General features: G+C 40.2%; 1 protein-coding gene across 1 annotated transcript in view; it reads right to left on the bottom strand.

Moving 5' to 3' along the window:
* The window catches only part of RYR2 (ryanodine receptor 2), a 698,126-nt gene that overhangs the window by 27,158 nt on the left and 652,443 nt on the right, over positions 1–18,525 (bottom strand). Inside the window, exons 97-98 of the mRNA XM_074948896.1 lie at positions 16,066–16,108; positions 14,070–14,203 (exon numbers count right to left, since the gene is read on the bottom strand). Of these exons, the coding sequence (XP_074804997.1) occupies positions 14,070–14,203; positions 16,066–16,108 (177 nt within the window). The remainder of the gene's footprint in view (positions 1–14,069; positions 14,204–16,065; positions 16,109–18,525) is intronic.

The following is an 18,525-nucleotide window of genomic DNA, read 5'->3' as shown; positions in this document are numbered from 1 at the left end:
TGGGAGGGTTTAATCATGGAGGAGAGCAAATTTAGTATGTTTAACAACAGCAGCAGCAACAAAATGAATGTCAACTCTCTGACTGTGGATTAGATTGTGCCATTCTGGCATAGCCCTGCACTGGGGGCAGTGTGGAACTCCATGCCAGCCAAAGCAGCATAACAGAAACCATCTCAGAGAGGCAGAATGCCAGTCGGAGTTCCCCAGTACACAGGGGCATCACACAAACTGTTACACTCCACTTTAAGGGCTGCAGCATGTAGCTTCTCTACCAGGCCAGCCAGTTCCACTGGCCAGCTCAGCTTCCCATTAGTCTCTACAACTTCCCTGGTCTCTTAAGGCAACCGATGCTATAAGGGAAGGAATTAGGCAACAGTTTCTTCATTTGAGTGCCAGGGTTGTCATTCTGTCCAGTCATTAGAAGAGCATAGAAGATTCTTTACTTCCTTCTTTACCACTACACACCCATTACAGGCTAAGTCAGAATCCAGTCTATACTTGTATGTTGCATCCCTTTCCCCTCACTCATTGTCTGTCTTTGTCCTTTTTAGTCTTTACACTCCATAAAATGGGGAATAAGTCTTCTGTGTCTGGAGAGCTCCCAACACACCTTGGGTTCTACTGCAATCTAAATAGTAATGATTGTGTTAAAACAGACACACACAAGAGAGATTTAAAATTAGGGATATTCATAGATAAAAATGAAATATTCATTCAGAAATCTACACCTGTTAGTATTTTAGTAAAATTATTTCCAAGGACTTTTCAATTACAGTTAGCATTCTATTACCAGTAAAAAATATTGTATATCCACTCTACAGTATTTACTCATTTGCTGTATTGCTACCAGTTACCGGCCGTCTTCATAAGAACGGCCATACTGGGTCCATCTAGCCCAGTATCCTGCCAGGTGCTTCAGAGGGAATGAACAGAAAAGGTAATCATCAAGTGATCCATCCCCTCTCATGCTGTCCTTCTCCAACCATTCAACCCCTTCAGTGGCACAGCATCACTTACCCATGACCACTATGCTTCTCTCCTTCTTCCCCCTGAGATTGATTCTTACTTCTTACTCCAACAATCTCCTCCTCTCAACTCTGATGCTTCTTCCCCCCAAAAGACCCCAAAAACTTAAAGCTACATTTTTTATAATACAAATAAACCATTTTTTGTAAGCAGGTGAGACAAGAAACTAACAAGAGTCATCACCATGGCTGCTTGCTTGGGCATTAAGCCCTATTACATGTTGAGCCACTTTCTGGTTCTTTATCTTTATGGAGTGGAAACTATTTGAGCTGTCTGTGAAGTGTTTAGCACAAATAGACCCTATTCTGATTGGGGACTTTGTGGACAATTATAATGTAGATAATTATATTAAAATATTATCCACCTTCTCCATGTAATTATGAGCCAATTAAATGCTCCTTCAAATAAAGAGCAAATAACAATTATTAGTGTTAGATATAGTGTAGACAGGTGTAGTGCCCTTGTCATCTCAAATTGTGTAGTGGTTCTCTAATGGGTGCTTATGAGAGTTTACCTAAGGCCACTAACATAATGTAATCTACTCGGGGCTCAAACCCAGGTCTCCCAAGATTAGAGCAAGTTTTGTTAGATTCTCAATTTCATGGACAGAACAATTCACCAAAAATAAAATAATTTCTCTGCTTTGATTAAATGTTAACCATTCAGAGAAGATTTTGCCATCAAATCAGTTGAACTTCCATTCTTAAGTAGTAGTAATTATTATTTATATAGCGCATAAGTCTACAAGGAGATTTACAGGTCAATAAAAAAGCAGAAGACCAAGTTCTATCTTATGTGCACTAGTATAAATCAGTAGTTATTTCACAGAAGTCAATGAAGTAACAAGGATATGAAACCTATGTTGAGTGTGATCAGAATCAGGACAATGTTCTCTGTCCAAAGGAACTTACAACATATTTAATTGTGATTCCGCTGATTTTACTTATAACAATGCCAATTTACTTAACACAGAGGAATTGTAAAGGTGGTGGTTGTTTGGATTAGTGGGAAATTTGCCCTTTGCACTCATTCTCACACATACTTTTCACTATATAAATTTCATTTTACCACAGAAATGATACAGACGATACAGTAAATCATATACCATATTAACACTTATTTAGTCTCTTGCCACACGCAAACACGCATTGATTTCCATAGGACTGCTCACTGTGAGTAGAAGTGGCACCATTGGGTTTTTAATAAACAATCTCCGCTGACAGAAATAGAAATAGTTTTAACACAGAGAGAAGTATGGCCTAGTAGGCCACACATGGGGACTAAAAGTATTTGTGTCCTAACCCCAATTTTACTACTGATTTGGTGTGTGGTCTTAAACAAGTTCATTGACCTCTCTGTGATTCAATTTCCCCACCTGTATACTAATTATCTAGTTCACAGCACTCTAAAGCATGTGAAAATGAACGTTTTTATGCAAAATACAAATGTTATTAATGTTTTTTAAAGAATGTGTTGTTACTTACCTTCATACCCATAGCAATTTGTTTTCCATATCATCTCTTTACCCTATTTATTTCAAGTTTGCACATCACTTGATATAGTTGAGAAAATTAATAGAATGTTATCATATAAAAGTTACACGGGGCATGCTATTGCAGACACAAATCAAAAGGACAAACTTGCATGGTTACTAGTTCCCCTTGGAATATTATTGGCTAAGTTCACATTGTGTTCGATAGGCCTCTTGGTCAGAAAAGTTTTGTATAACGTAACTTTTTCTCCCCAGGACAAGAAAATTATGTTGTCTTTGTATCTGACCACCTCCAAACTACTTAATGAGATCTCAAGTGTCTGTCATACTTGAATGCACATTTGTTGCTCTAACATTCAAAAAGAATAAGCAATTGTTGCACTCCTATGGGTTTGAGAGTATCCTTGAACAGTGCTTCTGACATGGACACTGGCCTAGGAGCAGAGAGCTTTAGATGACTTTACCTGGAGGGAAATAATAGATTCCTCTGAGGACTAGTTATTTTGGGTCTTGGTCCTCCAACTCAGATGACTGCTAGAGAGTACTCTGCATAGGGTGATCAGATGTCCCGATTTTATAGGGACAGTCCCAATTTTGGGGTCTTTTTCTAGGCTCCTATTACCCCTCACCCCATCCCGGTTTTTCACATTTGCTGTCTGGTCACTGTAACTCTGAACCTTATTACAGTGAGGCAACAATGGAAGGGTATTAGGCTAGATTCTGCTGCCATTTACACTGGTGAAAATCTGAGCAACCCCATTAAAATCTGTGCCATTGTTTAGAACATATCCTTCAAAACTACAAGACTTGACCCCTGCAGAGGAGAAGAGCTGGGCCCTATCTTTACTGATCAAAATAACATATTGCAGTTTGTCTTTTGGGATGTGATCTGTTTTCCTTTCAGAGTTGAAATATAAAATCTAAGAGCCAATATTATGGTTCAAAGCTGTTCAACTGTTATACAACCTGGTCTCTTGCAGTTTCCAGACCATGAACTGCAAGGTGACACTCCGACCCTAAATTGGATGAAGAAATGGGAACAGTAGAGCCAAAAGGTACTGCCACCGTCTGAGGACAATGTATTTAGGAATAACTCTCTTCACTGAGTGAAGATGATACAACAATATACCATGGATACTAATGGAAACTTAACTTTGACTGTAGAAGCTGCATTCTTAGATTCACAAAAGGCGTGACAACGATACAGGAAGGCCATCAGAACCCATATTGTTATTTAAGATCTGACTATTCCTACTGATTGCCCTATTGCCTTGACAATGGCTTTTCTTAAGCTTTCAAGTTATCTTGCTGAAGGAAAGCAGAATTCACTTTAGAGTCTATAATTGCTTCCAGAAAAGTTAATACTTGTGTTGTTTATCCTGATATCTAATTTCCTGAATAGAGACTAGGTATGTGAAGGATATGGATTAGTCTTTGAGCCAAACAAGCTCTGATGATATAGATGTCAAAATAAGGGCATACCAGGAGCTCAATATGATAAAGATAAACTCTTTTCAATTCCAGTCACTTTGGGTTGGATTTTAACCTTACAATCCAGCCCAATTAAGGGGCAGCATTTAGTTGAGCAGGAGCAGGGCACAAACCAGACTGAGATACAAATTCCTAATCATTCCATGCTTTTCTCTTGCTTGGGGCAGGAGGTGGCATGGGGTGGAGTAAGCTGTGCCATTCCACTTTCCACTCATTCCACTCTGCATCAGTTCAGCTGTACAAAGCCCCACCCACTCCCTGTCAAACTCTGCAGGAGTGGAAGTAGGAGCCTAGTGGCAAGATGGGCAGCCTGAATAAGGGAGTAAGCAGCTCCTTACATCCCCCTTATTTTTCTGCATGGGCATGCACCCACAGAGGGCATGCACCTCATTCGTGAGGCCAAGGTAAAACTTGAGGCTCTGCAGATATACTTAACTAAAAGGAGCTGTTGCCCAGTTAGAACATAGGAAACCTACTGTGTGAATCCTAAAGGTCAGGAGAACTGAACCAGTCCTAAAGGAGGGGATTATGCAGACCCTAGAAGCACCATTCAGAACTGGATGCTTCTGATAACTTAGGCCTGGTCTACACTGGGGGTTGGAGAGATTGATCTAAGTTATGCAACTTCAGCTATGTGAATAACATAGCTGAAGTCGACATACTTAGATCTACTTACCGGGGTGTCTTCACTGCAGTGAGTCAACACACCCCTGTCAACTCCACCTGTGCCTCTTGCCCCAGTGGAGTACTGAGTCGATGGGAGAGCGCTTGGCGGTCGATCAATCACGTCTTCACTAGATGCGATAAATCGACCCCTGCTGGATCGACCATTCCAGAGGTAAGTGTAGACATGCACTTAGTGAGTACACCTCTCAAAATGCCCCTCATTTTAGTCCCAAAGTTACCTCTATTTCAGAAAAAATTGGTGTCCTCTCACTTTTCATGTTGACTTTTTTTAAAATCAAAAGTAAAGAATCAAGCAACAGAGGTTACAAAAGCATTATTTACACTACATGAACGAATCCTACAGCATTTTAGTTTATTGAGTGAATAATTTGGTTTCTCTCATTTTGGATCTTTTTTTGCAAACTGCACCCCACATTTGGGCCTTGGCAGGTCAAGAGGCATTCTCTTGAATCCCGGAGGATCTGGTATTGTATGAAGACCCAGTTTTGGAGGATAAGAAAAGTAACGGCAGTAAAAACTTCCATTGCTTCAAGTCTTGTGTCCCTCTACTCTTCCTGCCTTGGACGTATCACTGGATTAACAGATACTAGAGACTTTTCATGAGGAGAAGAAAATGCAGTCACCTTCTTGAGGTGCATGGGAGAAAGACTAAGTGGAGACCAAGTAAGATCTTTCTGTCCGCTACCGACTTGGAAAGTCATTAGAGCTTTTTGGGTTCTGGATTAGGGTGGTTACTCTTTTTGGTTTGTGTTAGGGGTGACCTATTTGTGCTTAATGGTTGTATGTTGTCATAAAAATAAAGGGAAGGGTAAACCCCTTTAAAATCCCTCCGGGCCAGAGGAAAAATCCTCTCACCTGTAAAGGGTTAAGAAGCAAAAGGTAACCTCGCTGGCACCTGAACAAAATGACAAATGAGGAGACAAGATACTTTCAAAAGCTGGGAGGAGGGAGAGAAACAAAGGGTCTGTGTCTGTCTGTATACTGCTTTTGCCGGGGATAGACCAGGAATGGAGTCTTAGAACTTTAGTAAGTAATCTAGCTAGGTATGTGTTAGATTATGATTTCTTTAAATGGCTGAGAAAAGAACTGTGCTGAATAGAATGACTATTCCTGTTTGTGTGTCTTTTTTGTAACTTAAGGTTTTGCCTAGAGGGATTCTCTATGTTTTGAATCTAATTACCCTGTAAGGTATCTACCATCCTGATTTTACAGAGGGGATTTCTTTACTTCTATTAAAAGTCTTCTTGTAAGAAAACTGAATGCTTTTTCATTGTTCTCAGATCCAAGGGTTTGGGTCTGTGGTCACCTATGCAAATTGGTGAGGATTTTTACCAAACCTTTCCCAGGAAGTGGCGTGCAAGGGTTGGGAGGATTTTGGGGGGAAAGACGTGTCCAAACTACGTTTCCCAGTAAACCCAGTTAGAGTTTGGTGGTGGCAGTGGAGATCCAGGGACAAAGGATAAAATTAATTTGTACCTTGGGGAAGTTTTAACCTAAGCTGGTGAAAGTAAGCTTAGGAGGTTTTCATGCAGGTCCCCACATCTGTACCCTAGAGTTCAGAGTGGGGGAGGAACCTTGACATATGTACATTTGGGAACATATTTGGTTGTTCCCAGTCTTTCATTCCTGCACTTCTACACTTTTGATATGGTAACAATTAAAACACCTTATATTTTATAAAACAGATTAAGAACTAATTCTTCTCCAGAACTTTGCTTTTCTAAGAACCATTGCCACCACATTATCTAATAATTTCCATAGTTGAAGAGTGAAATGGCATTATGAAATGATGGAGAAAATAGTTCTAAAATCCTCTCAAATGCAGAAAAGTAGAAACTAAGACTGGTTGTGATGGTGAATTTTTAAAATTTTCAGAATGCTTATATTGGTGGCTAGTATGCAAATACCACCTGAACAATTAACTGCTTCAAAATAGTTGCAGGATTTCTAAGACACAATGTATAACTGAAGTATCAGGGGGTAGCCATGTTAGTCTGTATCCACAAAAACAACAAGGAGTCCGGTGGCACCTCAAAAACTAACAGATTTATTTGAGCATAAGCTTTTGTGGGTAAAAACTTCACTTCTTCAGATGAACACATGCACAAATCTACAACTCCATTAAGAAAAAAGTTAAGTCTGACGCTTTTACCTTAGTTTCAAGTGAACATTTGCCTAAACACTATGGAACACAAAACCACTATGGCAACAGAGAGCCAAGTCTGCAATAGCTGGGATGTCACAGGTCATAGTACTGATGAACTTGCAGAGTCGTGCCATAACAGTTGTACAGAACTTGCCTGCACTATGTTTGGCAACCACCTGTGCTATTTCTCCATCACCTTCAAAAGCACCAGTATAATCAGAGTTTCTTTAAAGGTCCATTTCATTCAGCTACTACAAGCAAAAGTTTTTTCTTTTCCAAATACTACACTTTTTTTCCTCCTCAGGAGGTCTACTGATGCTGTAATGTTAATTGGAATTATAACTCTGAACTTTTCAGCCTGAAACATCTTAATGTGCATAAATAAAAACTGTTCAAAGCACCTACAGGGAAGCACCAATTGAAGAATAACTATCAAGTTAAAAAAAACTTTTCATCTTTTAACATTTTCCTAGAATGCTGTCCAAATGAAAACTGGGAAGAGCCATTTTCAATCAGCAAGGCATATACATTAACTTTTTTCACAGGTGCAGTCATTTTCTGTTCAGTGGAAAGCATGTTGGTGGTGGTTTACATATAAATAAAACTGATATGAATTTTAAAAAAAACAACACAAGTATGTAGGGACAAAATTAGAAAGGCCAAGGCACGCAATGAGATTAAACTAGCTAGGAACATAAAGAGTAACAAGAAAGCATTTTACAAATACATTAGAAACAAGAGGAAGACCAAGGACAGGTAGCCCCATTACTCAATGAGGAGGGAAAGACAAAAAGAGAAAATACAGCAATGTCCAAAGTGTTAAATGTCTTTTTTTTCAGTTTTCCCCAAAAAGGTTAGCGGTGATTGGACAACTAACACAGCAAACATGCGTGTAAATGGGTAGGCTCAAATAAGGAAAGAACAACTTCAAAATTACTCAGACAAGTTTAGATATCTTCAAGTTGGCAGGGCCAGATGAAATACAACCTAGAACATTTAAGAACTGGCTGAAGAGATCTCTGAGCTTGAGAGATCTCTGAGCCTAATATCCTTCTCTGAAAAGATACCAAGCCTTGTGATGGGGAGAAGCAGTAGATGTGATATATATCAACTTTAGTAAGGCTTTTGCTACTGTCTCACATGACCTTCCCATTAATAAACTAGAGAAATATAGCCTAGATGAACCTACGATAAGGTGGGTACACAACTGGTTAGAAAACAGTACTCAATGGTTATCAACGGTTCACAGTCAAGATGGAAGGGCACGTGGAGTCCTGCGAAAATTGGTTGTGGGTCTGGTTCTATGCAATATCTTCATAAATAATTTGGATAAAGGCATATAGGGTACATTTATAAAGTTTGTGGATGAAATAAAGTTGGGAGGGATTGCAAGCACTTTGTAAGACAGGATTAGAATTCAAAATGATCTTGACAAACTGCAGAAATGGTCTGAAATAAATAGGATGAAATTCAGTACGGACACATTTTTTTGTCTAAACTAAGAAAACATAAGAACAGCCATACTGGGTCAGACCAATGGTCCATCTAGCCCAGTATCCTGTCTTCTGACAGTGGCCAATGCCAAATGCTTCAGAGGGAATGAACATAACAGGAAATCATCAAGTGATCCATCCTGTTGTCCACTACCAGCTTCTGGCAAACAGAGGCTAGGGACACTCAGAGTACAGTGTTGCATCCCTGCCCATCCTGACTAATACACATCGATGGACTTATCCTTCATGAACTTATCTTGTTCTTTTTCAAACCCTGTTATAGTTTTGATCTTCACAACATCTCCTGGCAAAGAGTTCCACACGTTAACTGTGCATTGAGTGAAGTACTTTCTTTTGTTTATTTTAAACCTGCTGCCTATTAATTTCATTGCATGACCCCTATTCTTCTGTTATGTGAAGGAGTAAATAACATTTTCTTTCACTTTCTCCACACCAGTTAAGACTTCAGAGACCCCCTTAGTCTTCTCTTTTCCAAGCTGAAAAGTCCCAGTCTTTTTAATCTCTCCTCATAAGGAAGCTGTTCCATACCCCGAATGATTTTTGTTGTCCTTCTCTGTACCTTTTCCAATTGCAATATCTCCTTTTGGAGATGCGGCAACCGGATCTCCACATAGTATTAAAGATGTGGGTGTACCATAGAAGTATATAGAGGCAATATGATATTTTCTGTCTTACTTCTATCCCTTTCCTAATGGTTCCTAACATTCTGTTAGGTTTTTGACTGCCACTGCACACTGAGTAGATGTTTTCAGAGAACTATCCACAATGACTCCAATCTCTTTCTTGAGTGGTGACAGTTAATTTAAACCCCATCATTTGTATGTATAGCTGGGATTATGTTTTCCAATGTGTATTACTTTTCATTTATCAATATTGAATTCCATTTGCCATTTTGTTGCCCAGTTACCTTTGTAATGCTTCGCAGTGTGCTTTGGATTTAACTATCTCGAATAAGTTTGTATTGCCTGCAAAATTTGCCACCTCACTGTTTACCCCTTCTTCCAGATCACTTATGAATATGTTGAACAGCAGTGGGCCTAGTACAGACCCCTGGGGACACCACTATTTATCTCTCTCCATTCTGAAAACTGGCTATTTATTCCTACTCTTTGTTTCCTATCATTTAACCAGTTATTGATCCATGAGAGGACTTTCCTTCTTATCCCATGACTGCTTGTTTTCCCTAAGAGCCTATGGTAAGGGACCTTGTCAAAGGCTTTCTGGAAGTCTAAGTACACTGTAGCCACTGGATCACCTTTTTCCACGTGTTTGTTGACCCCTCAAAGAATTTTAATAGATTGGTGAGGCATGATTTCCTTTTACAAAAGACACATTGACTGTTCCCCGACAAATCGTGTTCATCTATATGTTGGACAGCTGTTCTTTACTATGGTTTCAAACAATTTGCCTGATACTGAATTTGGGCTTACCTCCTGTAACTGCCGGGATCACCTCTGAAACCTTTTTTAAAATTGGCATCACATTAGTTATTCCCCAGTCACCTGGTACAAAAGCTGATGTAAGTGATAGGTTACAGGAAAAATCAATTGCACAAACAGAAAATGAGAAATGATTGCCAAGGGAAGAGTACAACCGAAGAGAACCTGGGGGTTATAGTGGATCAGAAACCAAAGGTAGGTCAACAATGTAATACCATTGCAAAAAAAAAAAAAAAAAAAAGCAATCCTCTGGGATGTATTGGCAGGAGTGTTATAAGAAAAACACAAAAAGAAATTCATCCACTCTACCGAGCACTGATAAGGCCTGAGCTGGAATATTGTGTTCTGTTCTCAGCACCACACTTCAGCAAAGATGTGGACAAACAGGACAAATTCCAGAGGAGAGCAATAAAAATGATTAAAGGTCGAGAAAACATGACCTATGAGAAAAGATTGAAAAAACTGGGTTTGTTTAGTCTGGAGAAGAGAAGACTGAGGGGAGAACATGATAAAAGTCTTCAAGTATGTAAGAGGTTGTTATAAAGATCAGGGTGATAAATTGTTCTCCTTAACCTCTGAGAACAGTACAAGAAGTAATAGGCTTAAATTGCTGCAAGGGAGATTTAGGCTAGACATTAGAAAAAACTTTCTAACTATATGGGTAATTAAGCACTAGAATAAATTACCTAGGGAGGCTGTGGAATCTCCGTCATTGCAGCTTTATAAAAACAGGTTAAATCAGGAGCCCCGTATCCTTCATAAAAGTGGAGGGCGCATGAGGCCCCACCGCTTTTGTGGCCCCACTTGTTCCCCCATGGCCCTACCCCCCATCAGGCCAGAAGCCGGGCAAGGTAAGAGACACCCAGGGGTCCCCGGCCACTGTGGGGAGCCCTGGACCATCCACCCAACTTGGGCAGGGAGCCCAAAAGCATCCCCAGGCCCATGTCCCACCCACCCTCCCCCCGGAATGCACCACTCAGAGCAGGTGGAGGGTCTGGGACACCCCACAGTGGCCCAGGTCCCCTGGGCTGCTCTTACCTTGGCCTGGCTGCTGCTCTGAGGCCTCTGAGGCCCCACCCTCTGGCCAGGCCAGAAGCTGGAGCCTGGGGCACTGTGGGGTGCCCCGGACCCTTCACCTGGCCTGGCTGCAGGGCCCGAGAGCAGCCCCCAGGCCATTTCTCCACCACTCAGGGCTCTTTCCTTCTGGCCTGGTTGGGGGGCAGGGCCTCGGGTGAAAGAGGAGGGGCAGGGGCCTATCCCACCTCCCCTTTCCTCCCCACAGTTTCGGCACCACTGGGTTAGACAAACACCTGCCAGGCATGGTCTAGATAATATTAGTCCTGCCTCACTGCAAAGGGAATGGACTAGATGACTTATTGGAGTCCCTTCCAATCTTATATTCCTCTATAAGTGGTTTCTATAAGTGGTAACTAGATACAGCAAGATACAGCCTGAAATCCATGTTGATATTCTTTGCTCTGCTAGTCCATGAACAGTCTAGGTTTTTCCTAAAGGGTTTTGTTCTCTGAAGGCAGAACAGCAATGCTCAACATTAATCCAGAGAATGACAAGTTTCAGAGTAGCAGCCGTGTTAGTCTGTATTCACAAAAAGAAAAGGAGTACTTGTGGCACCTTAGAGACTAACAAATTTATTTGAGCATAAGCTTTCATGAGCTACAGCATCCGATGAAGTGAGCTGTAGCTCACGAAAGCTTATGCTCAAATAAATTTGTTATCCAGAGAATGGAATCTCTGGTCTTTACTGATAATAAAAGTTAAAGAAGTATGGGCTGGATGAATGGATTATAAGGTGGATAGAAAGTTGGCTAGATTGTCGCGCTCAACGGGTAGTGATCAATGGCTCCATGTCTAGTTGGCAGCCGGTATCAAGTGGAGTGCCCCAAGGGTCGGTCCTCGGGCCGGTTTTGTTCAATATCTTCATAAACGATCTGGAGGATGGTGTGGATTGCACCCTCAGCAAGTTTGCAGATGACACTAAACTGGGAGGAGAGGTAGATACGCTGGAGGGCAGGGATAGGATACAGAGAGCCCTAGACAAATTAGAGGATTGGGCCAAAAGAAATCTGATGAGGTTCAACAAGGACAAGTGCAGAGTCCTGCACTTAGGATGGAAGAATCCCATGCACCGCTACAGACTAGGGACCGAATGGCTCGGCAGCAGTTCTGCAGAAAAGGACCTAGGGGTTACAGTGAACGAGAAGCTGGATATGAGTCAACAGTGTGCCCTTGTTGCCAAGAAGGCCAATGGCATTTTGGGATGTATAGGTAGGGGCATTGCCAGCAGATCGAGGGACGTGATCGTTCCCCTCTATTCGACATTGGTGAGGCCTCGTCTGGAGTACTGTGTCCAGTTTTGGGCCCCACACTACAAGAAGGATGTGGAAAAATTGGAAAGAGTCCAGCGGAGGGCAACAAAAATGATTAGGGGACTGGAACACATGACTTATGAGGAGAAGCTGAGGGAACTGGGATTGTTTAGTCTGCAGAAGAGAAGAATGAGGGGGGATTTGATAGCTGCTTTCAACTACCTGAAAGGGGGTTCCAAAGAGGATGGATCTAGTCTGTTCTCAGTGGTAGCTGATGACAAAACAAGAAGTAATGGTCTCAAGTTGCAGTAGGGGAGGTTTAGGTTGGATATTAGGAAAAACTTTTTCACTAGGAGGGTGGTGAAGCACTGGAATGCGTTACCTAGGGAGGTGGTGGAATCTCCTTCCTTAGAAGTCTTTAAGGTCAGGTTTGACAAAGCCCTGGCTGGGATGATTTAGTTGGGGATTGATCCTGCTTTGAGCAGGGGGTTGGACTAGATGACCTCCTGAGGTCCCTTCCAACCCTGATATTCTATGATTCTATGATAATATGAGGTTCAGGAAAAATTCAGGTAAGTGTACAGTCTGATTTATGTGGAAGTCAGAGACTACTCTGGGGATGAACTTAGGGTACAGTCACTATGAAACTATCCTGATGGAATACAGTTGTGGGTCAGCCATAAGGGCCCACCTTACTCTTCTAGCCAATGTCATGACCACTAAGAAGGTAACTTTGATAGACAAATGGTAAAGTGAGCATGTTACTAGTGGTATCATCGAACAACTACAACCTATATTTGATGGCGACCTCCTCCTGAAAGAAATTTTTCCTAACACCCCCCACCCCATTTCTGGCCTTCAAACAACCCCCCCCCCCCCAACCTCTCCAAGCTCATCATCAGAAGCAAGATCCCCACAGACCAGGATAACAATCTGTAACCTCACTAATCCCCTCTTTGTCCTATGACTCCAGAGGTGTTAACAGGCCACTCTACCTTGAATGGTCCCTTACAATATGTGCTAACTACTTCTGCTAAACAATTCATTCCACCTTGCATTTTGCTGGTATGCTGGGAGTTCCTTTCCCAGACCGGAAGAAGAGCTCTGTGTGGCTCAAAAGCTTGTCTCTCTCATCAACAGAAGATGGTCCAATATAATATATTACCTTACCCACCTTGTCTCTCTAACATCCTGGGACTGACACGGCTACAACTACATTGCATAAAACAAATGAAGCAAAGTTTCTACGACTACACATCTAATGTTCTAAATTATACAGGATTCATGGCATTAACCACATGTAATTTCTTTTCACTTGTTTTTAAAATTGGAATGTATGGTGTACCACAGTGTCCATTTTTTCTGGCTGATTAATATTGCATGGAACCATCAAACGAAGATAATAAAACTTCCAGCACTGCTATCATTAGGTCTTATTAAAACAATGGCAATATTATGCATTCAAACACTAATATAACAACATAAATCCACAGCCATAAAATAATTTGCTGTCCAATGACTTCTCTGTCTACCGTATCTCTCTAACTTCTGTTTGTCCATGACATTCACTAAATCATAAAATCAAGAACATTTATCATGTACAGAATAAGTACAGCATAGGCGCAGACTTTCATTTTCCTTCGGGGTGCTCCACCCCCCTCCGCCTGAAGCCTCGCCCCCCGACCCCGCTCTCGCTCTGCCCCCACCTCTCGAGGGCCCCATCCACCTGCTGTCCTCTGTGAGCCGCCAAACAGCTGATCAGGGACAGCGCTGAACAGCTGTGGCTGGTGGGTGCTGAGAACCCGCTATTTTTTTCCCTGGGTGCTCCAGTCCCACAGCACCCATGGAGTCAGCACCTATGAAGCACAGCCACAACATTCAAAGCTAAATAACAAAATTCAAACCATTGGTTTTAATTTATACACAAAAACAGAAGGAAGTACTTACACAGCAGATAAGGAGCTATCTTTCTTTGGTTTCTTTTTTTCTCGGGCATCGCTAAAATCCAGAGCAGCCTTGTCCATTCCTAGTAACTCACTGATTCTGTCCCGGCCATAGAACTCCCCATATTTATCCATAACCTAAAGATTAGAGGAATGTTCAATACAATCAGTTGGGTGGGAGCATGGTAATGTTTTCATTATTATTTTTTTTTTACATCTTATTAAACTAGATATAATTGTTTCCATCTTAAAATAAGTTACTCTAAATATGCTTATACAGCTGGTTGCAAAAACAATTAATTTATTATTTTTTTCAACCAAAAAAGGGACAATAATTTTTGCACAAATGTTCACAATTTTTTCAATCAGCTCTAATGTTTAATTATATAAACACATTTAATATACTTTTAATAATGTGTACAAAATATGTATTATACATACACATGTATCAAACAAAAAACCTTATTAACAGGACTTATAGTTGAAAGTGAGTTTCAGTGAAATCCAGCTAACACCCAAAAATATTATTACGTCTATGCTCACATAGATTCTGCCCCTTTCACAAAATAGCTGCAAATATTAAAATAGCTGGACATGAACAATTACGGGATGTAACCAGTTCCCCATCACTTCCGAATACTTTATTTCTCACTCTTATCGCACAGGCTTTACTTATTTTTAACCTTTACAAAAATATACCCAAAGGAAAAAACTACAGACTACAGGCACATAACTGAATAAGAAATAGTATTGTATAGTCTCCTAATAATTTGTGGTTTAAACCTTGGTGGATATTTTTTGTGCATTTTAAGGTCTTTTTTTTTTTTTGTACATGCATAAAAACAGCTCTGCATGATTGTGATTAAGGCAGTATCCTGGGGATCAGAAAAGTGTGTGAAACAAAGAACCCTTCCTTAACACCACATTTTGCCTCTTTAAGACACGTCTGTTCAGAGTATTTCTCTACTCCAGCATACTAAACCAGGCATTCTACAGTCTGATTGAAAACATAATCCTTTCTTTTTCCCCTCAGCTTTCCATTGGCTACTTTTTAATACATTTTCATTTATGAGTCCCTGATTAGCCTTCCCAGACAACTTTAGTGCAGACTTTTGCTATCTATCTATCTCCCAACAACCTTCAAATGTACAAATGGCATCTTCCTCAGCAAGGCTAACAAAACATAATTTTTTAGCCAAGGTAATAATTATTACAAGCCAAAAAAGTGAGAAATATTTTAAAAGTCAATTTCTGATAAATTTTCAATAAAAAACATTATTTCTCTGAAATCAGTGGAGTCACACCATCATGAAGCCTGTGTGACAGACATGAAACTGATCCAACAACTTTAAAACTCCTTTTTTGATCTTTATCAAACTCCTTAGAAAGATTTTTTTCCTGTGAGGATATTGTGATCTATAAAATTATCAGGAAGATCAGGGTTTTTTGGTGGGAACTGGAGAAGTGGCTGACAGTAATATTTATAAGAAACTAGCATCAATGTCCATATTTAAGCAGCTATCACAACTCCTTAATATTATCTATCTGTTGATGGATAATCTATAAATAGGTAGATATGTATGTACACACACACAAAACATATGGTTGCGTGTATGTAATATACACACATACAAAATTTCACACGCATCTTACATTTCTGATTTTTATTTAAAAAGGCAAATAGACTCATCGACTTATAGACTAAAGTCGTAAGGGACCATCATGATCTGTAAATTATGTGGAACACATTTTCTAAATTAATTGCCCAACTTGTATGCAAAAAATGTGTAACTACATATACAAAGTGGGTAAGAAATTTAAAATAGTGTAGAATGGTAGACACTGTACTCTACAGTGCATAAGCATTTATATATATATATATATATTTTAGAGAAATGTGCCATCTTCTATTACAATAAAAATCAGCACAAAATTCCAATAAACTTAAAAAAATGAAAAAAAAATAATAAAGCCTATTGAAAAACAATATAAAGCATTACCTTTCTTTTAACAAACTTGTCCCAATAGTTGTTAGGAAAAGATCTGAAAAAGACAGATGAGAAAATATACTTTGGAGGATTATTAGTGGACCGAGAAGTATAAAAAAATAACAAGAGAGAGAAAATGCACACACATTGGTCTGGTCTTGCAATCCACAGACAGGCAATTCCTGTTGAAGGCAGTTAAGTTCTCCTATGTAGGGGCTCCAGAAACATTGTTGGAAGGTGATGTAGAATTCCTATATCTGCAGGGTTAACCTAAATCAAATACAGATACCTAGCTGGCAATTAAAATGTTGCCATAAAAATGATGGTGGCATTCGCCCTGTCTAATGTGTAGAGTTTATAAGGCTTGATCTTTCCCCATCAACATCCACGTTAAGCCATTAGAGAACACTGTGATATGCTATGGGCTCACTTATCATCATTATTATTTTTATCTATTATTTGTACTACCATAGCACCCCAGTCATGGATCAGGCACTGTACAAACACTGAACAAAAAGATAGCTTTGCAGATGTTTATGGGGGCAGGAGGAGCTTCTCCTAAGCATGAAGGGCAGCATGGGAGAAAGGACAAAGCTGCTTGTTTCAAAATTTAAAAAGTGGGAAATAGAGGTATGACTAGAGTGGGAACTGACATTTCAGTACTGAATGACAGATGACAGGAATGTAAAGGATTGATGGTAAAGAGTCTTAAAAGTGAGGACCAGCAGCTTCTCTTTGATGTGATAGAGAAGGGGGAGCCAGTAGAGGGATTCAAAGAGAAGGGTGACATGGCCAATGCAACAGCACAAGAGAATTATCCTTGCCAAATCATATATAAGCGGGGCAAGACTGCATTTGTCCAGTCCAGAGAAAAGGCTGATGCAAATACTGAGATGTGAGATGAAAGCTTGAACAAGAGTGTCAGTTGTGTAAATGAATACGAAAAGCCATATCTTACATATGTTATGCAGAAAGAATCAACAAGATGCAGACATCCTGGATGTGAGGACCTAAGGAGAGGTCCAAATCAAAGATTATGCCCAGGTTATGGGCTGGGGTGACAGACGAGGCGTGCTGTTGTCCATGGCTAGACATCAACTAAGATATCCTGAAAGAAACCAGTGCAGAGAGAGCAGTGGAGGAGGGGAGGGTCTGAGGAGACTAAGGTAGCAAAAAGGTGGCTGGGATTGTGGACATGTAATTCAATTCAGTTGAAGAAGTAGAGTTGTTTAGCTAGGAAGATGGCAGAACTGAGAGGAGGGAATGAATTTGTAGTGGAGGAAGTAAGTATGGTCACAAGATTTCTGCCAGTGATGGTCTGTGGGAACAGGAGTGAAGGACATCCTTCACATGTAAATGAAACACAGCTACACTAAATGCATCTGCTTCATCTGGAACAGAAATTTTGGCCCCACAAATGTCATGCATCACTTCTAATTCAGGATACAAGTCAGAAGAGGAATGCACTTTGTAAATCTAGCAGAAATCATAACTGTCCCCTCAATCTAGGGCCTCAGCACATCACCTTGTCAATCAGTGGGCAATCTTTGATTAATATTCAGTTCAATTCTGTGTCTGTCTATGTATACATGCATTTATAGGGTCAATTACTGTAGTATCTAGGTGACAAATACAAGAATTTAAGCTTCAGCTTTCACTGTGCAGGGCTGCATGCTCACCTAACCTGCTGATGATGTTGTATGCCATGTGATGTCTTTTCTTTTGGGTGGAAATCTACTGGGAGTGGAAAGTAATTTGGTTATGATAGAATTGGGTTAAATGATGAGACTGCAATGCTCTGAAGGAGGAAAGGTCAACCTGAAGTACGAAGTTTCACAGTTAGACTTTTTCTCTGAAAATTACTGGTATCTAGATCAGATTAGCCTTGTTTTGGATACCAGCAACTTCAGTGTACCTGCTGATGGCAATATTTGTTGAATGGGAGAGGGAGAGGTGATCCATTAGGCAGTTTATCCTTCCCCCACAAGAGACTTAAAGATGAGAACTAACAAAAGCAACTATAAGAAAATAAAACAATATATAACAAATGGGAAAAGGGGTAAACTGATAGCAACGAATATAAATTAGAAGCTAGCAATTGTAGAAAATTGATAAGGGAAGGAAAAAGACACAGAGAAATCAATGACCATCAGAAGCTGGGAATGGGTGACAGGGGATTGATCACTTGATGATTACCTGTTCTGTTCATTCCTTCTGGGGCACCTGGCATTGGCCACTGTTGGAAGACATGATACTGGGCTAGATGGACCTTTGGTCTGACCCAGTATGGCCATTCTTATGTTCTTATGTTCAGAGCAAGAAAAATAGGAAGTTTAAGTATATTAGGAACAAAAATGAGCCTAACAATGATATTGATCCATTGCTCTATGGAAATGGTTGAATTGTCAATAATATTATTTAAAAAGTCAGACGTTTTGAATAAATATTTCTGATTTGTGTTTGGGAAAAAGC

Source organism: Natator depressus, chromosome 3, assembly GCF_965152275.1.
Source record: "Natator depressus isolate rNatDep1 chromosome 3, rNatDep2.hap1, whole genome shotgun sequence".
In the NCBI taxonomy this organism is placed as follows: domain Eukaryota; kingdom Metazoa; phylum Chordata; order Testudines; family Cheloniidae; genus Natator; species Natator depressus.
This window is presented reverse-complemented; position numbering and strand designations above follow the sequence as displayed.